The sequence below is a fragment of the Panthera onca genome, chromosome A2 (assembly GCF_046562875.1).
Source record: "Panthera onca isolate mPanOnc1 chromosome A2, mPanOnc1 haplotype 2, whole genome shotgun sequence".
Classification (NCBI taxonomy): domain Eukaryota; kingdom Metazoa; phylum Chordata; class Mammalia; order Carnivora; family Felidae; genus Panthera; species Panthera onca.
The window spans coordinates 57,068,366-57,094,280 of NC_138340.1; the positions used below are offsets into that span (position 1 = coordinate 57,068,366).

The 25,915-nt window shown below is 46.4% G+C and overlaps 1 protein-coding gene across 3 annotated transcripts; it reads left to right on the plus strand.

The window, feature by feature from the left end:
- The first annotated feature begins 313 nt into the window (after positions 1–313).
- Positions 314–25,915, plus strand: HMCES (5-hydroxymethylcytosine binding, ES cell specific). 3 transcript variants are annotated; one of them, XM_060631906.3, is made up of 7 exons: positions 314–417; positions 874–1,079; positions 7,916–8,059; positions 8,551–8,676; positions 15,259–15,440; positions 16,727–16,919; positions 18,810–19,426. In XM_060631906.3, the coding sequence occupies exons 2-7, from the start codon at positions 897–899 to the stop codon at positions 19,035–19,037; spliced, it is 1,056 nt and encodes a 351-aa protein (XP_060487889.2). In that variant the 5' UTR covers positions 314–417; positions 874–896; the 3' UTR covers positions 19,038–19,426. The 3 variants fall into 3 exon arrangements, with proteins under 3 accessions (XP_060487889.2, XP_060487890.2, XP_060487888.2); XM_060631907.3 differs by lacking the exon at positions 18,810–19,426 and adding an exon at positions 24,851–25,915 and having other exon boundaries at positions 336–463; XM_060631905.3 differs by having other exon boundaries at positions 337–463.

Here is a 25,915-nt window from a genome sequence, read left to right on the forward strand (position 1 = left end):
CTACAACGACCCAGTGCTCTAATTCCGGCTCCCACTATACAGACCAGAACACCTCACGCTCCCTGGGCTCCACCCCATTCCTACGGCAGGGAGTGGGCCTTCACGGAGGAGAGCTGAGCTTCAAGAAGCGGGGAGTCCCCAAAGGCAGGGAGGCAGTGGGCCTTTACGGAGGAGAGCTGAGCTTCGAGAACCGGGGAGTCCCCAAAGCCAGTCGTAGTCTTCCCCCGCCCCGGCTACTTTCAGATAGCTGGACGCCACGGGAACCTCCAGGCGCGCGGGGGCGGGGCTAGGCGCCGTCGCTGGGGGCGGGGCTGACCTGGCTGGGGGTGGGGCCTGGCGCCGTGAGCGCTGGCCCGCCGAGCCGGAGCGCCCGCGGGGGAAGAGCGTCGCCGGCGGCCTAGAGGAGGTGAACGTGAGGTGAGGCTAGGCGGGCGGAGGTGGACGTGAGGCGAAGTGAGACGAGGTGAGGCGAGGCGGGGCGGCCGGCCGAGGCGGTCCGCGGCCCGGGCGCGGAGCCGCGAGGTGGGGCGGGCGGGGACGCGGGGGCCCCGGACCTCTCCTCCGGGAGGGCCCGCCCCCTGGCGGCGCCGGCTGCGGTCCTGGAGCTTTAGCGGGCGGGAGGCCCCAGTCGGTGCCCTGAGGGGAGAAGAGCGGGGCCGGGGAGGGTCACGCAGAGGAAGTGGCTCCAGCTGTGACCGTACCCGTCCCCCCCCCCCCCCCCCCCCGCCTCGTGTGTTTCTTGGCCGCACCGCTGAGCTGCAAGAATAGCACCTCGGAGCTGGCCGCCTCCCCGCGTACGGGTGCCCGCGCGGCGTGGAGAGAGGGCCGTGAATACGCGAGTGCGACCCGCTCCCGGTGTGCTCTCGTCTTCAGGGTGTGCGGGGCCCCGCCGGAGGATGTGCGGCCGAACCTCCTGTCACCTGCCCAGAGATGTGCTCGCGAGAGCGTGTGCCTATCGGGACCGGCAGGGCCGGGAGCGGCTCCCCGAGTGGAAGGACCCCGACAAGTACTGCCCCTCTTACAACACGAGCCCTCAGTCGAACAGCCCCGTGCTCTTGTCACGTCTGCACTTTGAGAAGGTAACCGCGGGTCTCTGCGCCACACCAGCTTCCGGCCCATCCGCTTCAGTAGGGTTTGGCGTCTGCTCAGCCCCTGACATTGAACTTGAAAACCAGCCGTTGCTCATATAGTCTGATCCCCAGTTGAGAACCACTCTGGACCTCACTGCAAGAAGTTTTATCGCTTTCTTCTTACCTTAGAAGAGGATGCCGTATTTATTCTTCAGGCTCACTTGAAGGCTAGTCATAATACATGCCAAATTTATTTGAACACGCCCCCCCATTTGAGTACTTTTTTTTTAACGTTTTTATTTATTTTGAGAGAGAGAGAGAGAGAGAGACAGAATCCCAAGCAGGCTCCGAACGTCAGCGCAGAGCGCAATATGGGGCTGGAACTCACTAACCTTGAGATCGTGACCTGAGCCAGAGCCCCGCGCTTAATGACTGAGCCACCCAGGCGCCCCTCGAAGGTTTTTTAAGATCACATCTTTCAAACCTCACTGATCATCAAGGTCATTTGAGTACCTTTGGGGGAAAAAAAAGATTTCCATGCCCCTTACCAGCCCAGTTGAACCAGAATCTCTAGGCCTAGGGCAGGATTAAGGCTAGCTAATGTGAAACACTTGTGGTGCTTCTTGAATGTTGAAGTTTCTATTTTTTTCTGCTTGTGTTTTCAGTCGGTTTATGTTTTGTCTTTTATTGAAACTAGGAACAGATGCATTTGGTTTGGTTATCTGAAGTTTAATTCCACCTTATTGTTTCTACAGTATTTACCCATGTAGTGTTGGAGTGACCAATAATGCATAATCATGTTTTGGTTCTTTGGTTTAACTCCTGAATGTGTGTGTTCACATGTGTGCGTGCAACTGTGTGCCAGTGCTAGCATGTAGTAAATAAAATGCCTAATTCTAGAAATGAATGGTTGGTCTCTCCATGTCTTAAGCATTTTAAATGCCCTTGAGAGGTTATGAAAAATTATGATTGTTTTCCATCATGGGTATTTATTCTATTGGATCCATAATGCTTAAATCAATTTATAAAGTCAATTATACCCTTGCTACTTACTCTTCAGAACTCTTGTGATAATATTGTAGTCAAGATTCGTTTCTATATTACTTGAAATAAATGGGCACCCGGGTGGCTCAGTCGGTTAAGGCATCCGACTTTGGCTCAGGTCATGATCTCGCAGTTCTTGAGTTCGAGCCCTGCATCGGGCTCTGTGCTGACAGCTTAGAGCCTGGAATCTGCTTCAGATTCTGTGTCTCCTTCTCTTTCTGCTCCACCCCTGCTCGCACTCTGTTGCACTCTTTCTCTCTCTCTCAAAAATATAATATTTAGAAGAAATAAGCATACTAAATAACATTGATCTTTTTTGTTGAATGAAATAGTAAATGGCTTATTCTTGAGCCATTTTTACTGGGTGCATACCTCCCTGTTGAAACTAAAAAAAAAAATTTTTTTTTATGAGAGGGAAATCAAAATAAATATCATGGGGGATCTTAACTTGGAAAGGAAAGAATTAAACATGTCTCAGAGGAAGACCAAATTGGAAGTGAAAAGAGAGACGGATTAAATGTGTGGTCCTTATTCTTTTTTAGCCTTGGTTCTCTTTATATCACCTCTTTAAAATTATAGAATGAATGTCAGCTGGAAGAAAATATTTGTTTTAGCGGATGTAAAGAAGTGTAGACATATTGTGACTTGTCCTAGGTTACCCAGCAAATGAGGGACAGAGCTGGGACTGAGGTCCAGACCACTTTCCCCACTCCAGTGGATGCTTCCCGGAACTAGGAATGGGGAAGGTGGAGCCTCTAGCAAAAGTAGCCCTCTCTTTCCGTCAGTGGTATGAATTTGCTGATGTAGTGTTTTGATTCCACATCTCTAATAAATTTTGTTAAGATTGCTGGGGTTTCCTAATTTTGATAAAATTTGAGGTTCCATTTGTCTCAAACCTGTAAATTGCAAAACAAAATTAGAATCATTTCAGCTGTTCATTAAACCTTATCATCAACGGCCAACATGTGTACAGATTGCAATATTTGCATTTGAAACCACTGATTTGCAGATTACTTCCTCTTTCATTTATCTACCCCAGCTCTACCAGCTGTTCTGGTCACAAGTCCAAAAGGGTAGAGGAAAAAGATGACTAATATTGAGCAATATTTTCAGTATTTTGGCTTCTCAGCCACCTTTTATTTCTTGTTCCCAGTAGGGGGCAGCCTCATGTTTAGGTTCAGTTTTCTTTTTTTTTTTTTTTTTTAATTTTTTTTAACGTTTATTTATTTTTGAGACAGAGAGAGACAGAGCATGAATGGGGGAGGGTCAGAGAGAGGGAGACACAGAATTTGAAACAGGCTCCGGGCTCTGAGCTGTCAGCACAGGGGCCCGATGCGGGGCTCGAACCCACGGACCGCGAGATCGTGACCTGAGCCGAAGTCGGCGCTCAACCGACTGAGCCACCCAGGCGCCCCTAGGTTCAGTTTTCAATCGTCCAGTGAACACACTAGCATTAAAGGTGATCGGTGGGATTTGTAAAAGTAGGATTTCTCAACCTAAGCAGTATCAACATTTTGGGTGGGAAAAGTCTTTGCTGTGAAAAGCTGTCCTGTGCATTGCAGCATGTTTATCAGCATTACTGGCCTCTAACCACCAGATTCTTTGTGGTGGGAAGCTGTTCTGTGCACTGCAGAATGTTTAGCAGCCTTGCTGGCCTCTACCCGCCAGATTTCTACCCCCTAGATCTTGGGGGTGGGGAAGGATTGTCACACTTGCCACATGTTGCGAATCTCAAATTTAGAGTATTGTTGTCTTGCAGATTCCTGATGAGAATCCATTTAGTTGACCATTGTATAATGTTCTCTCATTTATGCTTTGGGTAGGGGGCTTGGAAGGCACGTTTGATTCTGGAAAAGAGGACTTACAAAAGCTCTGTTTTCATTCTTTCTCTTCCTATCTCAGATGAGATTAACACTTGGATTTTCATTATCTACCCTACTGTAAACAGAAGGAATGAGGGGCCCCCAGAAAAAGAAAGATGAGACATAGCTTTGGTGACACAAGAGAAGTCATTTTAGGCCCCTACCTATTTTCTGTGATCTACGCCCTACTGGCTCCACTTGCCTAAGCACACTTCTTGCAGAATTTCAAAAGGAGGTGTCAGAATTACAAAGAAATACAAAAACCTCCTGTAGTTAAGGATTTTAAGGGAAAAAAGGGAATGCAAAAACTAACACTCTCTACCAGTCCAGGAAGTAGCCTAACCATACCAGTGGTAAAACTCCCAGTGCTGTTTCAAAAGTAAACAAGGTCCAGCATTCCTTACCTGAAATAATGAGCCCAAGCCCCATGCAGTTCACACACTGCTGTCCCTGAGCCTGCCCTTAACCCCTTTCCCCTTGTCCTACAGTTACCTCTGCTTCCTTATAAGGAGCACAGGCTTCATTAATGTAATATAGGTTGCATGTATAGTCATGTTCTCTAAGTACACCTGTGCAGCCTTATGTCCACTTTCACATGCAGTGACAAAGCTCCCCTTTCTGAATGTTCATCCTAACCCTAAAATAAACCCAGTCACCACCACCCCCATCTCCACTTCCCCCATCTTACTCCCTCCTCCCGTCTTATTTGCTGCAAATAGTTTCCTTTGTGTGACTCCACCTGGTATAGTCTCTATGTGGAACTCACCAAGGAGCGAAGTCAACTGTTAGTTCAGTTATACTACCATTTCTTCTAGGGTAGTCTTTTCCTTAGTTACGTTGCACGCTCATCAGTTGCTTTTGTTTTTCCTGCCTCTTGGCATACAAGATACCCAGACTGCCTCTGTCTTTAAGCAGGAAAATATACACACGTGTGCATATGTATACACACATGCACAGTTGAAACTCATTATTTGTAGATTTCATGTTTGCAAATGTGTCTGCTTGCTAAAATTGTGTATATTCCCCAAAATAATACTCATGTCGCTTTTGAAGTCTTTCACAGACATATAGACAGGAAGAAATTTTGAATTACCCAAAGTACACATTCCCAGCTGAGGTTGAGTAAGGCAAAACTTTACCTTCTTGTTTCAGCTCTTACATTGTAAACAAGTACTCTTCTTGGAGTTGATTTAGTGCTATTTCTTGCATTTCTCTGCATTTTGTTGGTGATTTCACTGTTTGAAATTGCCCCCAAGCTGGGCACCTGGGTGGCTCAGATGTTTAAGTGTCTGACTTTGGCTCAGGTTATGATCTCATGATCTCATGGTTTCTGAGTTTGAGTCCCCCATGGGGCTCTGAGCTGACAGTGCAGAGCCTGCTTGGGATTCTCTCTTTCTCTCCCTCTCTCTCCACCCACTTGGACTTTTTCTCTCTCTCTCTCAAAATAAAGAAATTAAAAAAAAATTGCTCCCAAGCATAGTGCTAGAGTGCTGGCTAGTATTTTATTTACTTACTTATTTAAATGTTTATTTATTTTTGAGAGAGAGAGAGAGCATGAGCAGGAGGAGCAGAGAGAGAGGGAGACACAAGATCTGAAGCAGGCTCCAGACTCTGAGTTGTCAGAGATATCTGGCTTATTTTACTCAGTGTAATGTTTTCAAGGTTGATCCATTTGATAGAATGTGTCACTACTTCATTGCTTGTTTATGGCTGAGTGATAGAATTCACTCTCTGCTCATGGTCTCTTCCAACCTGTACTGTACCACACCACATAGAATAGTGTGTGTGTGTGTGTGTGTGTGTGTGTGTGTGTGCGCGCGCGCGTGCATTTTAATCTGTAGATTTCATCAAAGTCTCAAGGGGCCAATTACCCCAATAAAGTGTAACGACTATGTGTCAGAGGCCCCTAAGATTACCCCCACATTTGGAGATTCGGTTAGAAGGACTTAGCGTATAAGGCTCAGGTTTATTACAGTGAAAAGATATGCAATAGCATTAGCAAGGGAAAGAGACATAAGTAGGAGTCTGGAAAAAAAATCCATGCATAGGCTTCCTTAGGTTCTCTCCTTCCTGTGAGGAGATATGGCAGGAAATATCCTTCTCCAGCAATGAAAAATACAGTAATGTGTGGTGTTTCTGCCTGGGGCAATCCATTAGAAACTAAAAGCCCAGGGTTTTTATTAGGTACTCTGCCTAGCAAGTACCTAAATTCCAGAGTCTCAAAAGGAAAGCAGATGTTCAGCATAAACCTCATTTTTGTACAGACTAGGTACAGTGAACCATCCTGTATCTGTTAGGAAAAGGGGAACACTCAAAATCCAAGGTCCCAGATGCTAAGGGCCAACCTTGTAAGCAGGCCTTCCTGAAAATAGCATCCTTGGACTTGCTATAACTTTTCTGCACAAAACCACTTCCTACACATTCTTGACATTGCCTCTTTGTTCATTTAATTTTTTTTTAAGTTTAGTTACTTTTTTTAGTAATCTCTACAACCAGTGTAGGGCTGGAATTCATGACCCCAAGATCAAGAGTTGCACACTCCTCCAACTGAGCCAGCCAGGCACCCATGTTCGTTTGATTTCATATCTGGTCTTCCCTCCCATTCTCTTCTTTGTCTGCATTTTGTACCTCTTGTGGGATCCAGTTTAAGAACTACCTCACCCGTGTCCTTTCTGCCTCTTCTAAGGAGCTGATACTTTTCCATTCCATCTCTCACGGATCACTCTCTGCTGAACTCCTTTGTGACTCCTTGTATGTACCACTTCTTTTTTAATTTTTAAAAAATGTTTATTCTCGCGGTCCGTGAGTTCGAGCCCCGCGTCAGGCTCTGGGCTGATGGCTCGGAGCCTGGAGCCTGTTTCCGATTCTGTGTCTCCCTCTCTCTCTGCCCCTCCCCCGTTCATGCTCTGTCTCTCTCTGTCCCAAAAATAAAAAAAAAAAAAAAAAAAAAGTTAAAAAAAAAAAAAAATGTTTATTTATTTTTGAGAGACACAGAGACAGAATGAGAGTGGGTTAGGGGCAGAGAGAGAGGGAGACAGAATCGGAAGCAGGCTCCAGGCTCTGAGGTGTCAGCACAGAGCCTGACACAGGGCTCGAACCCACGAGCTGTGAGATCATGACCTGAGCCGAAGTCGGACGCTCAACCGACTGAGCCACCCAGGCGCCCCTTGTATGTACCACTTCTATGGCCCTTAGCCTATCGTATCTTATATTATTAATGTTTTGTTGTATATTATATTATTAATGTTTTTATGTCTTTGTGGCCTCATATGTCATCGTGCAAGTCCTTTGAAGTTAAGCACTCTTCTATGTGCCCCCACAGCACCCTGAGCATCCCTCATCCTAGCATGTCCCTCATTGTATTATCGTTGTCTGTAACATGTGCTGACTTATTTATTTTTATTTTAGAGAGAGAGTGTGAGTGGTGTAGAGAAGGAGGGGGGGGGGGGCTTTAAGTGGCTCCATGCTCAGTGCCAAACCCAACGTGGGGCTCAATCCCACAATCCTGGGATCATGATCTGAGCCAAAATCAAGAGTTGGACACTCAGCCAACCAAGCCACCCCAGCTCCTCTGTAGTATGTGCTTTTTAAGAGCTGGAACCACATAAACTGCTAGGCCTAGCACTCTCTCTCTCTCATAGCAGGCACTAATTCAAAGTCTACAGGGACTAAACTTCTTTGTATCCCCCACCCTACCCAAGCAGTATGTCTTACATTCTAATAAATGCTAAAGAACGTGAATTGCTGAAGAGTTCAAGTTACTCACATCATGATAGATAAATCATTAAAATTGTTTTTCAAATAGATCTTTCCCTTTTAGTGTTCTTCTCTGTACTTTTTGTATTTTGATATTAATAGTAACATAATGCATGTGCCAAATTTGGTTTTGTAAATTTCATTATGCTCTACTCACTGGATCTTAACCTTTTCCCGTGGCAGGGTGCAGACCCATCTGAGCGTATCATTGCTCCCATGCGATGGGGCTTGGTCCCATCTTGGTTCAAAGAGGATGATCCTTCCAAACTTCAGTTCAACACTACCAACTGTCGTAGTGATACCATAATGGAGAAACGGTCCTTCAAGGTAGGTAGCTGGTCTAGAGAAAAGGCACATATTCTGTTCTGTTTTCCGACAGAGTTGTTAGTATCTTATACACCTGAGAAATAAAATAAGGATCTCCTGGAAAGTGTGTTCCCAGTCGCGAATAATGTTGAGGGTGGTTATGCATATTACTGCATGATAAATCATGCCAACACATAGTGGTTTAAAACAAAACTATTACTTCTCATATTTTGTAGGTTGACTAGGTTGAGAGAGAGAGAGAGAGAGAGAGAGAATGACAACTAGACAGTTTTCACTTGGAGGTTTTCATGCACTTATAATCAAATGACAGCTGGGGCTGGAGTACATTATTTAATCTTTTCAACATCTGCATAAGGAAGTTATGCATAAGGAAAGTGAGGCACACAGACATTAAATAATTAAGGTCACACATTGGTGGATGTGAGATTTTTCGCTCAAGTACATGAAACATTCTGTCACCAAGACTGTATCTTGCTCACGTTTTTCCTCAGGTCCCTCTTGGAAAGGGAAGACGCTGTGTCGTCTTAGCAGATGGATTCTACGAGTGGCGGAGACGTCAGGGAACAAGCCAAAAGCAGCCGTACTTCATCTATTTTCCCCAAGCCAAAACAGAAGAGGTATTGTCAACAGCATTCACAGTTTGGAAAGGGACAGAGAAACCGATGCAAAAAAGGACATTTTGTATCTTTCCTCATAGAGTTGTGGGTTATTTTTTTTGACATAACTGCTTTATTGAGCTATAATTCACCATAAAATTCACCTTTTTAAAGGATGCAAGTCAGCGGTTTTTGTAGTATAGTCAAAGTTGTGCAACCATCACTGCTGTCTAATATTACATTTTCATTGCCCCCAAAAGAAATCCCATATCTGTTACCTGTCACTGTCCATTCCCTATTCTTCCCAGTCCTGGCAACCACGAATCTTTCAGTCGCTATAGATTTGCCTAATTGGACATTTAATATATTTGGAGTCGTATAATATGTGGTCTTTTGTATCTGGCTTGTTTTACTCAGTATAAGGTTTTCAGGGTTGATCCATGTGATAGAATGTGTCACTATTTAATTGCTTGTTTATGGCTGAGTAATAGTCCATTGTATGGAAAGGCCACATTTTGTTTATTCATTCACCAGTTGATGGACACTTGGGTTGTTTCTACTTTTGATGGTTATGAATAAGGCTGCTATGGACATTCGTGTACAAGTTGTTACATGGGTATGTTTTAATTTCTCAAGTTTATACCTAGGGGTGAATTGGCCAGGTCACATGGTAACTCTATACTTCACATTTTCCTCGTAGAACTTTCATTTTTTTTTTTTTTAATTTTTTTTTTTAATGTTTATTCATTTTTTGAGAGGCAGAGAGAGACGGAGCATGAGCAGGGGAAGGGTGGAGAGAGAAGGAGACACAGAATCCGAAGCAGGCTCCAGGCTCCGAACCAACGGCACAGAGCCCAATGTGGGGCTCGAACTCACAAACTGTGAGATCATGACCTGACCGAAGTGGGACGTTTAACCAACTGAGCCACCCAGGCGCCCCTAGAACTTTCATTTTATTTTATTTTTTTTTATTTATTTTTTTTAATGTTTATTTATTTTTGAGACAGAGAGAGACAGAGCATGAGCAGGGGAGGGGCAGAGAGAAAGGGAGACACAGAATCTGAAACAGGCTCCAGGCTCTGAGCCGTCAGCACAGAACCTGACGCGGGGCTCAAACTCACGAACTGTGAGATCATGACCTGAGCCGAAGTCGGACGCCCAACTGACTGAGCCACCAGGCGCCCCTAGAACTTTCATTTTAAGACAAATGGTAAATTTAGCCTGTTCACATAACATTATGAGGAGATTGAAAACAAATCAGATGTGCCAACATCATGTTCTCATTTTAATCAGATTTACTGCTCTAATACTGCTAAAGCCTTTGCGTTCTCACTGCAGTTTGCTTTGTTAAAATTGCAAATTATGGGGGGCGCCTGGCTGGCTCAGTCAGTGGAGCACGTGACTCAATCTCAGGGTTGCGAGTTCAAGCCCCACATTGGGTATAGAGATTCCTTAAAAATAAAACCTTTAAAAATAAATAAATTAATTAATTAAATTAAATTGAATTACTAGTAAGTCAGAATTCTGGGGCTCTCTAGAGGAATCCACTCCAAAAGATTCCTAGTGCTTAGCTTTTCCATCTTTAGGAATTTCCTATCTTAAAATTGCAATTTCCTTGGACACTCTTCTTGAGAGACTACGAGGCATTTGTGTGGATTAGGATGGGACTTCCTTCAGTCCTATACAGTTTTTCTTACCTATAAAAATGTATCTGTTCACTGGACTTTCATTAACCACATACGATTGTATATGGTCCTGCTACTAGTCTCCTGGAAGTTCAGTGAGACAGGATTTCTGCCCTCGATACTCGATTACCAAGACACACACAAGTCAACAGTTGCAGGTCAGGGGTGAATGCTCACTGAAGGCATGCTTGTGAGTTATGGCAGTACAGAAGACAGCACGTAACTGAGCCTGGGGCATCTCAGAAGGCTTCCCAGAGGAGGGAACTTTGTAACGTTTAGAAGATTTGCCCTTGATGTAATTAGCAATCTGGTGGGGTTAAAAATTCAGCATTCTGCTAGTTTGCTAGTTGTTTTCATTAGCTCGTTTTTCCTTTTCTCATGTTTTTCCCGGCTGCTTTTGGATTCAGTACTTTTTATGATTCCATTTCGTCTCCACTGTTGGCTGCTTACTTTTACTTCTTTTAAAAATGTTAAGTCGGTTAGGTATCCAACTTCGGCTCAGGTCGTGATCTCACAGTTTGTGGGTTTGAGCCCTGAAGCCTGCTTTGGATTCTGTCTCCCTCTCTCTCTGCCCTTCCCCTGCTTGTGCACACGCTCGCTCTCTCTCTCAAATTTAAATAAACATTTAAAAAAATTTAAAAAAATTGTTTTTTGAGGGCATCCGGGTGGCTCAGTTGGTCAAGCATACAACTCTTAAAATTCAGCTCAGGTCATGATCCCAGGGTCGTGGAATCAAGCCCTGTGACAAGCTCTGTGCTAACAATGCAGACCCTACTTGATATTCTCTCTTTCTCCCTCTACCCCGTCCCCTGCTCTCTCTCAAAAAAATTTTAAATAAATAAGTAAAGTTTTTGTGGGTCACCTGGGTGGGTGTCCAGTCGGTTAAACATCCAACTTCAGCTCAGGTCGTGACCTCATGGTTCATGGGTTCGAGCCCCACATTGGGTTCCTCACTGACAATGCAGAGTCTGCCTGGGATTCTCTCTCTCTCCCCCTCCCTCTGCTCCTCCCCCACTTGAGCTCTCTCTCACTCTCAAAATAAATAAACATTAAAAAAAAGATTCTTTCTTCCCCTCTCTCCCTGCCCCTCCCCTGCTTGCTTACACACATGTGCTCTCAAAAATAAAATAATAAAATTTAAAAATAAATAAATAAGATAAAATATAAAAAGAAGCTTCGTTTAGTTAAAAACAAAAATAGAATAAAAATGCTTTTGGTAGCTATTCTGTAATACACATTTTTTTTACATTTTTTTTGAGAGAAAGAGAGAGAGACAGAGCACAAGTGGGGGATGCGCAGAGAGAGAGAGACACACACACAGAATCTGAAGCAGGCTCCAGGCTCTAAGCTATGAGCACAGAGCCCGACCCGGAACTTGAACCCACCAACCGTAAGATCATGACCTGAGCCAAAATCAAGAGTCAAATGCTTAACCGACTGAGCTACCCAGGTACCCCCACTATTTCCATTTTTGAACGGTGTTTTCACTGTGTATAGAATTCTGGGTTGGCAGTCTTTCGGTTTTTTTCCAGCACTTAAAAAAAGTACTCCATAGGCTCTGGCTCTTCTAGGGTTTTTTTGAGAAGTCTACTCTAATTTTTGTCTTTTTTCTTCCATTTGTAATGTGTTTCTATCACCCCTCTTTCCCTAATGCCTTCAACATTTCCCATTGGTTTTTAGCAGTTTTAATATGATATGTGTAGTTTTGTGCATTTGTATGTTTGGCATGTTCACTGAGCTTCCTCCTATCTGTGGTTTGATGTCTCTCATAATTTTTGGTAAATTTTCAGCCATTGTATATTCAGATATTTCTTCTTACTCATTTCTCTTCACATTCTGTGATTCTAATTGCACGTTAGACCATTTGATATTGTCCCATAGTTCTTCAGTGTTCTGTGTATTTTATTTTATCTCTGTTTTAGTTTGGGTAGTTTTTACTGTCAAATTTTTAAGTTCACTGATATTTTCTTATTTTGCCAACATTTCTTAACTGTTGAATGTATGCTGTTCACCTTTTCTACAAGAGCCTTTAACATTTTTTTTAAGTAGACTTCACACCCAACACGGAATGTGAACTCATGATGCCAAGATCATGACCTGAGCTGAGATTAAGAGTCAGATGCCTAAGCCACCCAGGTGCCCCAAGAACCTTTAACATATTAACTAAACATGTTTTAATGTTTATTTTTGAGAGAGAGACACAGACAGACAGACAGACAGACAAAGCGTGAACGGGGAAGAGGCAGATGAGGGAGACACAAAATCTGAAGCAAGCAGGCTCCAGGCTCTGAGCGGTCAGTACAGAGCCTGACACAGGGCTCAAACTCAAAAACCATGAAATCATGACCTGAGCTGAAGTCAGGTGCCTACTGTCTGGGCCCACCCAGGGGCCTCTAATTAAACTTATTTTAAATTCCCTCTGATAGTTGAGCATTTGGGGAAAGTGGTGTCTTGAGTCTGGTTCTGTTGATTTCTATATCCCTTGACAGTTCATTTTGTTTTCTGGCTTTTTTTTTTTTTTTTTTTTAATTTGAGAGAGAATTCAAGCAGGGGAGAGGGGCAGAGGGAGAGAGAGAAAATCTTAAGCAGGTTCTACACTTAGCATGGACCCCAGTGTAGGGCTCGATCTCACAACCCCAGGGATCGTGATCTGATTCCAAATCAAGAGTTGGATACTCAACTGACTGAGCCACCCAGGCACCCCATCTTGTAATTTAAAAAAAAATTTTTTTTTTTTTAATTTAAAAAAAAAATTTTTTTTTTCAACGTTTATTTATTTTTGGGACAGAGAGAGACAGAGCATGAACGGGGGAGGGCCAGAGAGAGAGAGGGAGACACAGAATCGGAAACAGGCTCCAGGCTCTGAGCCATCAGCCCAGAGCCTGACGCGGGGCTCGAACTCACGGACCGCGAGATCGTGACCTGAGCCGAAGTCGGATGCTTAATCGACTGCGCCACCCAGGCGCCCCTAAAAAAAAATTTTTTTTAATGTTTGTTTATTTTTGAGAGGCAGACAGAGTGTGAGCAGGGGAAGGGCAGAGAGAGAGGGAGACAGATTCTGAAGCAGGCTCCAGGCTGTGCACTGTCAGCACAGAGCCTGACGTGGGGCTCGAACTCACAAAGGTGAGATCATGACCTGAGCCGAAGTCAGATGCTCAACTGACTGAGCCACCCAGGCACCCCCGATCTTGTAATTTTTGATTGATTGCCAGACATACAGGCTGAGATAAATTTTTGCCTGGAAATGGATACACTTATCCTTCTAATAGGGTAATGTGTGAGGTTGAGTTGATCTTATCAGGAGCTGAACTGGTTTTGTTGATACGATTACCTTTGTTCATTACAGGTTTTAAATTTCTCTGTGCCATTTTGTGTTCATGGTAAGGGTGATTTTCCAGAGAGTTTCTCTCAGTAGCCCTGCTTCCTTCCGCTGTAGTACTTCCCTTTGAGCCTGTGCTGTGGATAGGCTCTGTCTGTGCTCTTGCTGCTTCCCCAGAATTAGGCTGCTGTTGCTGTCCATGTGGTGCTTGCTGATCTAAAGGGTGGGAGAGCATTCTTTATTGTCTTCATACAGCCTCAAATCTGAGAACTGTCAAGCTCAGGCTTTCTCAGGGATCCTGCTCTTTCCCCAGGAGAGTAGAGGGATTTTTCTTTCACCCTTCCCCAGACTCAGTGGGTCTTTACCTGTATCTTATGGTCAATAGGGTTTATAACCCATACTCTGGCCCCTTAAGGCTTTTGCTCCTTAGAGGAGAAATGATTGGGTGAGACTTCACGCCTTTCCTGATGCAGGAGAGCTCCCCTCCTCTAGGCGCATACCAGCAAGGAAGGCTTTCTCTAGTCTCCTGCTCTGCCTCCATCTTTCTTGTGAGCAGCTAGGAAGGTTCATGGAGAAGAGTCTGCAAGCTGATGCAAAGTCCCCTGATGTCTGCAGCTCCCACGGGTTCTAGACTCACAGTAGACTCACAGGCTAGCCCACACAGTGCTTTTAAACAATTTGGTAATAATTTTGTCTGAATGAAGGCCTTGTCTTCCTCCTATTGCCATCAGTAAGCCAGTACTTATGTCTTGTCTTCCCTTGGAGGCCCCTGTCTTTCCGTAAAGTTCAGGCCAGTTTGTTGCCCAGTGACCTCAGTTTTCTGATGAATTTTTTTGAAGTTATGATTTTTGTAGATTATCTAGCTTTTTTCTTTTTTTATATATATTTTTTTCTTCTAATGTTAATTTTTGAGAGAGAGAGAGAGAGAAAGCAAGCACACAAACGGGAGGGGCAGAGAGAGAGGGAGACACAGAATCCGAAGCAGGCTCCAGGCTCTGAGCTGTCAGCATAGGGCCTGATGTGGGGCTCGAACTCACAAGCCCTGAGATCAGGATCTCAGCCAAAGTTGGATGCTTAACTGACTGAGCCACCCAGGTACTCCTAGCTTTTTTTTTTTTTTTCATGTTTATTTATTTTTGAAAGAAAGAGAGACAGAGTGTGAGTGGGGGAGGGGCAGAGAGAGAGGAAAACACAGAATCCAAAGCAGGCTCCAGGCTCTGATCTGTCAGCACAGAGCCCAAACATGAGGCTCAAACTCACAAAACCGTGAGATCACTGACTGAGCCACCCAGGTGCCTCTCCTAGCTTTTTTTCTTATTGTTAGGGTGGAGGGGAATGACAGGCTAGATCCTGGAAAACCTGAATGCCTACTGATGGTGTTGGTTTGTATTCTGAAAGCATTAAGTAGCCATAAATCCATAGCTTCAGTGGGTACTTACCACCAAACCTCTTTCTTTTGGCAACAGTGGATCAAGAACAGTTAATAACACATGGGCTGAAGTACCTCTAAACATTGTCATGTTAAGTCTATAGTAGTACCCAACTGTGTGTAGGAGGGGGCTGCTGAATATCTAATCTGTCCACATATTTTGCTTCCAGTCAGGTAGCACTGATGTTGCAGAGAGTTCTGAGCACTGGAGGAAAGTCTGGGACAACTGGAGGCTGCTGACAATGGTGGGGATCTTTGACTGCTGGGAGCCCCCAGAAGGAGGAGACCTCCTGTATTCCTACACCATCATCACAGTAGATTCCTGCAAAAGCTTGAATGACATTCACCCTAGGCAAGTCACAGATCTTATCCCTGGGTCCAAAAGGATTCAGAGGAAGATTTGTTTCCTGCTTTTAGATAGGTAGCTTTTGGATTCAGTGTTTCTGTATGCACAAATTTTTTTTTTTTTAACATTTATTTATTTTTGAGACAGAGAGAGACAGAGCATGAACAGGGGAGGGTCAGAGAGAGAGGGAGACACAGAATCTGAAGCAGGCTCCAGGCTCTGAGCAGTCAGCACAGAGCCCGACACGGGGCTCGAACCCACAGACAGTGAGATCGTGACCTGAGCCAAAGTTGGACGCCCAACTGACTGAGCCACCCAGGCGCCCCTGTATGCACAAATTTAGAGAGTAGAAGTTGTTTTGCAAAATACAGTTACAGTCAGTTTCGCTATAATATGACATGTGTTCCTAAAAGTCACACTATGCAAAACTGTACAGTGTATACCCAAGAACTTATGAGAAAAGTGGGGTTTTAAGGGGCAACACCTAAAAATTGGTCAGGAACACATGAAGAAATAATAGGGATCTGTATATTAAAAACAGTACTATTGTTGTCTATGTAGATATTACATTAAATATGGCACTTTACCTTAGAAAAATTTGCTTCTGGAAATGAGTGTTGGAAAAGTTGTAGCTTATGAGCTATTATGAAATGAAAGGAAGATTATTTAAAATTTATGATCTTTTGCGGTCTTAAATACTGGGGCATGTCTTTCTGCCTTTGAAGTGTTGTTCCTTCAAGACATGCATTTATAATAGGTATGTATTTAATCAGAATTGAACAATTTGATCCAACGTATAGCCTCCTCCTGCAATTAACTTCTGTATCACTGCTGAGAAAATTATTCCTAACATCTGGGTCCCAGGAGGCATCTTAAGGCAGCCATTTTGCCTTCTGAGGCATAGGCATAGTTCACAATTTTGGGAATAACTCTTTCTTACTGTAAATTTAGAGATTAATATTGTAAGTTTTCCCTTTAATTTCCCTTTAATTCTTGGCTGAGGCATCGTGGGAAGTTTACCAGTTGGTTAGCATGTACACTGGAGTGCTCTGGATCCAATCATAGCACCATTCACTGTCTTTGCCATAAAACTGTGTAAGCTCGTTCTCCTCGTGGTGAATTTCGTGCCCTGTCAAGTTGTGGTCAAGGAGCACATGGCAACAATCAGCACGTGAGGTGCAGAGGAAGGACGAGCTTCTCCTTAGGATGATTTGCACTGACTCAAGTCTCCCTTCTGTCCCTACCCTCACTCTACTCTACCTGCTAACTAATGTCTCTACCTCACTGGCTAGGATGCCTGCTATATTAGATGGAGAGGAGGAAGTCTCTAAATGGCTTGACTTTGGTGAGGTCTCAACTCAGGAAGCTCTGAAGTTAATCCACCCCACAGAGAATATCACCTTCCATGCAGTCTCTTCCGTGGTGAACGACTCCGGAAACAACACTCCTGAATGTGTGACTCCTATCAGCCTACTGGTCAAAAAGGTAGGGGCCTGTGATTCTGACAGTCCTTTCTGAGCTTTCTGTCTTCTGTCAAGATATCTTTTTCTTTTAGGATACGGCCTTTCCCAATTAGCTTTATGTTTTTTTAACTTATTTATTTATTTATTTTTATTTATTTATTGTTTTGAGAGAGAGAGAGAGAGAGAGAGAAAAGTGGGGCTCACCCGAAGCAGGGCTCGAACTCACAAACCTAAGCCGAAGTCAGATGCTTAACCGACTGTGCCACCCAGGCACACGACAATTAGCTCTAATTTAAACCACCCAATGCTCACATTTCCTTGGGTATGGCAAGGTTGAACAGAGCAGTGATTCTCCAAGCTGGCTGTGACTCAGACTTCTCAGGAGAGCTCTTTCAAAATGTAAATGCTGGATCCTATCTAGACCTATTGAGTCAGTATTCAGGGCTGGGCTTGGGCTTCTGTGTCTTTAAGAAGCTTCTTAAGTAAGTCTGATAAGCCAAGTTTGAAGATTGCTAATCTAGAGGGTGATTATAAGAAAGACAAAGGAATCCTTGTCCATAATTGTATCTTTGCCTCCCACCTGTGTAGTTTTTTTTTCTCTTTTCTGTATCTGCTTTCCCAACTACAAGTTGGAGGAGTTCCAATCCTTGTACTCCTTTAGGAGGATTTGAGAACATTCCTGCCCTGAACTTTAACTTTTTAGAATTGGCAAGGATCCAGTTGTATTTTCAAGGGAAGGTGAGCAGACCAAAGGCCTCCAGTGGGAACAGAAGTTCCAGAGCAAAAAACTGGCTTTTGCCAATATTTGGGGATGAAGATTTAGGAGTAGCAACTGTTTCCAGGTGGCACAGAGGGACTTAAGTAGGACATGGCTGGGCGCTTGGGTGGCTTAGTCGGTTGGGCGTCCGACTTCGGCTCAGGTCATGATCTCGCAGTCCGTGAGTTTGAGCCCCGCATCGGGCTCTGTGCTGACAGCTCAGAGCCTGGAGCCCATTTCAGATTCTGTGTCTCCCTCTCTCTCTCTGACCCTCCCCCGTTCATGCTCTGTCTCTCTCTGTCTCAAAAATAAATTTAAAAAAAAAACGTAAAAAAAAAAAAAATAGGACATGGCTGAGTGTTCCAAGAATAGACATTTTAGAATGCCTGAGAAGTGTTAAGGACAATGATTACAAAACAGCTCCCCCCACCCCCCATTTTTATTCAGGTTTCTACGTTTTCCATACTCTGTGTCATCTTTTTCTTTTGTCGCAGTTCTTTGCAAACTCCTGCAACCCTGATCTTTTATTTCTTAGATGTCTCTAAAAATGTAATGATACGCATTCATTTTGTACTAGACTCTGCCCCATTTCTGTCATGGTCTTTACTCCTGAAGAACTCCCATTCTGGAGAGGTGGCATTAGGCAAATTCAGAACCTTCAGTTCAGCGTTGGGGTGCAGGTGTGAGAGTGCAGGAGGGAGCAGGCTGGTCAAGAAGAGGCTGCCCAGCGGGGAAACAAGTCAGCCTGTTCAGCCTTAGCTGAATCCTTAATCATGGTGACTCTTCAAAGCCATACCTCTCCAGTGTCATTTCCCCATGCTCAGCCTGCTCTCACTGAACTACATCCTCTTCCCTAAGAAAGCTTCTTTCTCTGCACCTGTTTGAAATGCTCATCAACTCCTCTTTTCTGACCAGTCCCACGCACCTTATATGTGAAGCTTGCTCTGAGAGCTGGTCCCTGCCTGTTTGTACCCCTTGGAGCATACTCCATTGCTCCTTCCTTCCCCTCACTCCTGACCAGTCATCCCCATCTGGCTCTTAATAACATTTTCTAAGCCTGGGTCAGTACCTAATGCCTCTACCCCTGTTTCTTCCCTTGGAGTTGGTGTTTTCCTAAAAGCTAGAGCTGGGTGGTTTGAGCGTTCTTTGTCCTAGGAGCCCAAGGCAAGTCGTAGTAGCCAGAAGATGATGCAATGGCTGGCCACAAAGTCACCCAAAAAGGAAGACCCCAAAACACCCCAAAAGACAGAGTCAGATGTGCCCCAGTGGTCCAACCAGTTCCTGCAGAAGAGCCCACTCCCCACCAAGAGAGGTGCCACAGGACTCTTGGAGCGATGGCTGAAGCAGGAGGAGCCCATGGCCAAGCGGCCGCACAACCAGTAACGACTTTCAGAGACTACTGCCACGATTTGCTGCATTAAATATTGTTGCTGGTGACAGGTGCTTGCGTTGTATGTTTGTGGATTTGCTTTGGGATGCGGTAGCACAGTAGTAGTTGACAGTTGTGGGTTTATGAATGAGTAGCTATCCTGCCTGCACCATGAACCCACAGGGGGGCAAATGGGCAGCCTAGAAAGACGAGGGGCCACCACCATCAGTGCATAAGGGGCTTTATGGCTGTGGCCCTCTGCTGGTTTGACTGGTGGACCCTGCTGGCAATTCTCAGCCCTGACCTGGTACTGCTTACAAAAGGCTGTTTTCTGCCAGCTTTTGGAATTAAGTTCTCAAGACGTTGTCTTTTTTTCTGAATAAATTATATTTGATAAACTGTCTACATTCCAGAAAATGCTGCTGTTAGGGGAAGTTCTGGATCTTACTGTTTTCTCCTAGGATCAGTCCTAGGGAATGGACTTTGTCACAAATATGGAGCACTGGGGCTTTCTGTGGATAAAACTGCTTTCTTGGAAATAGTAAGAAGGTTCAGTGGGGGTTAGGGAATGTTCTTTATTGAGTCTCTTTATTCTTAATACTTGTAAGTTTTGTGAGTCCTTTAGCTTAAAAATTTTTAATGGTTTTTTATTTATTTTTGAGACCGAGCATGAGCAGGGGAGGGGCAGAGAGAGAGGGAGATACAGAATCCTTAGCAGGCTCCAGGCTCTGAGCTGTCAGCAGAGCCTGATGCGGGGCTCAAACCCACCAGTTCTGAGATCATGACCTAGGCCAGAGTTGGGACGCTTAAACCAACTGAGCCACCCAGGCACCCCTGTGAATCCTTTAGCTTAAAACCAACCTGGGTGCTTGCCGAACACAGGGGACTAGGGGGAGAATGCTGTAGAGGCCAAAACTCTGTCCTGACCACAGGGAGCATAGGATCTGGTTGAGGAGAAGCCCCCCGTCACAGCCCACCAAGCCCTATCCACATTCCCAGCCTCAGAGCAGAGCAGGGTACGAGGGTGACATGGACTTGGGGACCGGAGCAGGGCTGACCATCCGCCCCAGCCTGGTCAGAGCCCCTGTGATTTACTCTGCAGACTCCTCCTTGGCACTGAACCTTCTTTATAATTATTTAGAATGGTTACCTATTAACCTCTCCCCACCCAGATCATTAGTTCTCTGAAAGCAGGGGCCGCTTTTTCACCGTTATTTTCTCCCAGTGTTAATGGTCGGTGTTTAAGTACTTGTTAGGTGAATGTGAGCACTTACTACATGCCCCACCCTGGGCAAGAAACGGCAGGCATTAGACAGATAACCACACCTGGCAATTGTGGGTGTGGGTGTGCGCCTATATCCAAGGGACTGGAAAAGTATCCAGAGGGCCACTGTCAGTGGGGTCTCCAGCAAACCTCCGGGGAAGAAGAGGGTGCACGGACCATGGAGAACAAGCGCGGGGCGCTGGTGAGACAGGAGAGGCCCTCCCACAGGATGGGGCACAGAAGAATCTCCAGGAGCGCCAGGGCCGCTCCGCTACTTCTATGGGGCATCAGGGAGACCAGGAGCACAAAACGCTGCGCTGGGCTTTGCACGGAAGTGGGCCGACGAGAGGAGGAGGAAGGGCGGGGCGGACCCATCGCGCTCCGCGGGTGGCAGGCCGCCCAGTGCGATTGGACCACCGCGCAGACGCAGCCCGCGATAGGCGGGGGCGCTGGCTCCAAGCCCTATGCAAATCAAGGATCGCAATTCTCACCAATCAGAGGGGAGCTCCGGCGCTGTTCCTGCTAATGAGAGCGCGCGGCACGCCTTCGAGTTGGGAGGGGGGGCGGGGAGCTGCGCGGGGGCGGGGCACGGGCTAGTCCGTCGACTCGGAACCCAGACCACAGCGGAGGCCTGCCTTCCCCCGCTCTCCAAATTCCTCTTTGGAGCGGCCTCCCTTCCGGCTGAGGGGGCGGAGTTGGCCCTGGGTGGTTAGCGCTCCGGCTTCCTGCACCCTGCAGGCGGGGGCGTTTTCACTGTGACCTCGTTTTGTTTGGGCTGATTTGCGTGGGCTTTTGGTTGTTAGTATTACCAAAAAATTTAAAAATACATGTAACTAACCAGAGATTGTTACGACTATTTTGTCATATTTGCTTCAAATTTAATAAGCAACAAAAATGAAATTCCCTTTGTTTTTTATTACCATCTCCACTATTTGTCAGTGTTGGAAATCACTGTGGTGGGGACTTTTCTTTTTTTCTTTTTTCTTTTTTAATTTTTAGTTTTGAGGGAGAGAGAAGGAGCGGGGTAGGGCGAGAGAGAGAGACATGGAATCACAGAATCCAAAGCAGGCTACAGGTTCTAAGCTGTCAGCACAGAGCCCAATGCAGGGTTTGAACCCACCAGAGATCATGACCAGATCTGAAGTCAGATGACAGAATGTCCTCAGGGGCATGTATCCTTTTCACTCAGGTTTATTTGCAAATACATGTGATGTTAAAAGCACATTCATGTACCTGAGAACATATTTTGTGATTTTCAGGTTTACAAAAATGGTTATCTTCTTGGGCATTTCGTTCTGCAAATTTTTTTTTTTCTTGGCTGGGTCAACAGCCTTCATAGGTATTGCCAAATTGCTCTCCACAGATTTTCACTTATTTCAGGGACATATGAATCCCACCTTTTGCCAATACTTACCTTGCTTACTTAGAGCAGTGGAACACCTCTTCTTGTCCTTTGCTTTTAAAGAATAAATCTGAGAGACAAAGAGGGCAGCCTTCACCTGCCAGTTGATGTGGCCAAGTCAGGCCAGGGCCCCAGCTGTTTCCTGGGGCAGGTGGGACAGCCCTAAAATCTGTCTGGCCCTTGGCTGGGCCCCCCAGATGGCAGCTCCCCTTACCTCTGCTTTACCTGTGCAGTGACCAGGCCTGGGTCCGGGCCTTAGGGGATTCTTCCCTCCTCTTGTAGCCTTAGAAGAGGCAGAGGGTCCCTAGTACTCCAGGTCCTAATAGACAGGTATCTGCCCCCATCTGCAATCCATCTAGATCCATCTCCTAGTACAAAGCCTGTGTTCCTAAAGCCCAACGTGCTTCATGTAGAGGTAGAACAGACTGGGGCAAGGGAAGGGCTTGGTCAAGAACACATAGCTAGGCATAGGTTAAGTTGAGGACATATCCAAGGGGCTCCTGACCTGGGAGAGGTGTTCAAACTTAGAGAGTCTGGACAAGCTCCTGTTTGCTGCTGCAAACACCCGGAGGATGGATTGGTGGTGGGAACCAGAGATAGTAATGGGTGGCCTCAGACTCCTAGATCCTCACTCGGCCTGTATACCCTCCCTCCCCCTTCGCAGCCAGAGTGAGAAGCAAGTGGTGGGAAGGGTGGGAGGTCATTCCTTGGGGAAAGGAACTTTGCCTTAGGCTGTATAGGGGGGTCCCCAGTGAAAAATTGACAAAGTCCAGGGGCATCTGTGTAGCTTAGTTAAGTGTCTGAATCTTGGTCTCAGCTCAGGTCATGGTCTCATGGTTTTGTGGGTTCAAGCCCCACATTGGGCACTGTGCTGACGGCATGGAGCCTGCCTGGGATTCTTTCTCCTCTCTCTCTGGCCCTCCCCCGCTTGTGCGCACGTGATCGCGCTCTCTCTCTAGCTCTCTCTCTCTCTCAATATAAGTAAACATGAAAAAAAAATGTTTAAAAAAAATTGACAGTGGCGCCGGGTGGCTCCGTCGGTTGAGCGTCCGACTTCGGCTCAGGTCATGATCTTGCAGTTTGTGAGTTCAAGCCCCGCGTCAGGCTCTGTGCTGACAGCTCGGAGCCTGGAGCCTGCTTCAGATTCTGTGTCTCCATCCCTCTGCCCCTTCCCCACTCACGCTCTGTCTCTCTATCTCTTGAAAATAAATAAACGTTAAAAAATGTTTTTAAAAAATTGACAAAGTCCTTTGGCTCCTCAGAGACTTCATTTGCCCATCTGTGAATCAGGAGAGTGGGTACTCACAGTTGAACTCCTAGGAGCCCAGAGCAACAGATGCTGGTTGTTGGGAGACCAGAACCTACCCCTGGGCTGGAGCCCCTCATGTAGAGAAAGATGAGGATCTCCCTTTGCATCCAGGACTCCAGGGAGGAGAGGCATGCTGCAGACTTCCCAGGCAACACCTGGTGGGCTGCAGAAGCTAGAGGAAGGACTATTTGGAGGAGCTTGGGGCATCGGTGAAAGGGGTTGGATGATTAAGCTGAACAACACGAAAAGTTTTCAAGGGCGGTCAGGCTGGGGCAGGGCCCCAAAGCCACACTCCTGGCCCCTAATGGAGGCAGCCAGAAGACAGGCGCTGGGAGAGGTAAGAGGAGGTGGGGAAGAAAAAGGGCCTCTGGGAGCATGTGTCTGCACGGTGCATTGCACGAGGCTCCGGAATCCTAATGCCAATCTTGTATGGACAGGGCGTAACCCCTGGTGCAGACTTTCGGTGGGGGCAGGCCGGGTCTCTGGCTTTCACCACTTTATAGCTTCCTTTGGCTTAGTTTCCATCAGGGCACCACCATTCATTACTTCTTGTCTTGTGAAGCAGCCAGAAGGGGCTCTCACAGAAGATCAAGTTGGGTGATCTCAAAAGGCGGGGAATCGTGGGCCCCCTGAGCTCACACGTGATTTTGTTTGGCCCATCTCGCATCTATTTGTTCTCAATTGTGGTAACATACACGTAACATAAAATTTGCCATCTTAACCATTTCGGTAGCACTACGTGTATTCACGTTGTTGCGCAACCGATCTCCGCAACGTTTGCATCTTGCAAAACTAAACTTTTGTGACCGGTAAACAACTCCCTTTTCTGTCCACCGTCTGGTCCCTGGCAACCACCACTCAATTTCCTGTCTCTGTGGTTTTGGCCATATTTCATGTAAGTGGACTCATACAGAACTTATCTTTCTTGTTGACTGGGTTACTATATTTTGCATAATGTCCTCAAGCTTCATCCACGCCGTAGCCTGTGTCAGAATCTCCTCCCTCGCGAAGGTGGGATAACACTCCGTTGGATGGATACGCCACATTCTACTTATCCATTTGCCAGGCGGTGGGCGCTTGTGTGAATTCCGCCTCTTGGCTGTGGTGGACAAAATGCTGTGAACGTAGCTGTACACATCTCTTTGAGCTGATACTTTCAATTCTTTCAGGCCTATACCCAGAAGTAAAATTGCTGGATGATATGACGATGGGACATGTAATTTTTTTGAGGGACCTCCATACTGTTGTCCTCAGCAGCTACACCCATCTCACAATCCCACTGACCGTGTCCAAGGGCTCCAATTTCTGCACATTCTCGCCCACGCTTTTTTTTTTTTTTTTTTTTTTTTAAGTAGTCGTCTTGATGGTTGGGCGTTTCGAGTATTTCTTTTGGTTAAACCCACATTTCACAAGCGGGAGGTTTCACACCCAAAAAGTGCATAGTTTCTACATAAAAAATTCTCAGCAGGTGCTTCTGATGACTTAGCCCCATGTGGGACCATTGGCAGGTTGAGGCACCCTCCCAAGCCCCCTGGATGGCCCAAGCCGCATCTTCAGACATATTGTCAGGAGGTGCTTCTAATACGGTCTGAGAAAACGGGAAGCAGTCAGCAGAACTGGTCGTCACTGCCTGTCTTCAGGTGGGGTCTGTGTCTTCCACTTGGCCAGACCGCCCTGCCTGGCCTGGTGCCCATGCACATCTGTGTTAGAGACCCCTGGTCTCGTCCCTCCTCATCCGCCTTCCATGCATGCCCAGTTTGTAATGGGGAACTGGATTGGCTTTGTATTGTGTCCAACTGGGCTAGGCCGAACTACATTTCCCACAATTCCCTTCTCTGTGTGTTTCCTGTAGGGTGGGCCGCAAGGTGGATTCTGGCCAGATTTGGAAGGAAGCCATCGTTGTGGTTGCCGATCTGCTGATTTACCTCCTTGGTGTGAGGCAGCACCAATGACGACTTTCCCTGGATTCTCCTTCGGTCTTGCTGACTCAGGGGTGTGCATGGTTAACTCTGACAAAGCGTCTTAGCTTCCACAGGGTACCGTCATCGCCAAGGTCAGAGGCACCGGGAACCAACACAAGTTGGTCTGTCCTGGCGTTCCAGCTTGTGCGGATTCAGCCTGCTCGTGAGCTTCCCCTCCTGCCTGGGCACCTCCGGCTCCAGCCTCTGTCACGGTGATCCAGCCTCCTGGAAACTGTTTCATCGGCCCCGCAAGTGTGCAAGCCAGTTCCCTGTAACCGATCCAGTGTATGGGTGTGTCAGTGCCACTAGCCCTCCGGTTCTGCTTCCCCACCGAACTCTGACTGAGCGGGGACCCTGAAGCCCTGCTGACTCCTGCCTCATGCCTGTCAGTGTACCTGCTGCTTTCACCGTTCCCCAGACTCAGGAGCTTTTGTCACACTGGGAGCCTGTGTCATTGCTGCTCCCGCCTGGACTGTCGATCCCCCGTTGTTGCCGGTTTGTGTGTCCTGTGCATCCTCCTCAAGAACAGGAAGCAGATCCCTGCCTCCTCAGCCAGTGTGTGCTCAATGAGTGACCATGGACTAGGCCATACGAAAGACCCCAGGGCCTCTTTGTTGCCTCAGGACTAATGGAGCTGCTAGTACAACTAATGGGCCCTCTGGCTGTATCACCCAAAGTCTGATGCCTGGGACAGAGGGATAGCAGCACCCCCCTGCCATCCCCGACCTTGTGCTGAGTGCTCAAGCCCCTCACCCCCATCAGGTTCTGTGCTCAGTACTAAGCCTTGCCCTGGCAGAGGGACAGATTCAGCTAGGTTGTTCAGTCAGTGGAGACCCCATCCTGTGGTCACTAAGGCCTGCACTGCCTGCAAAGGGGCCTTTCCAGTGTCTTCAAGGCTGTCCTGGGCCCAGGGAGAAGTTGCATCTAGGGACCCAGAAGGCAGACCTGAGTACCAC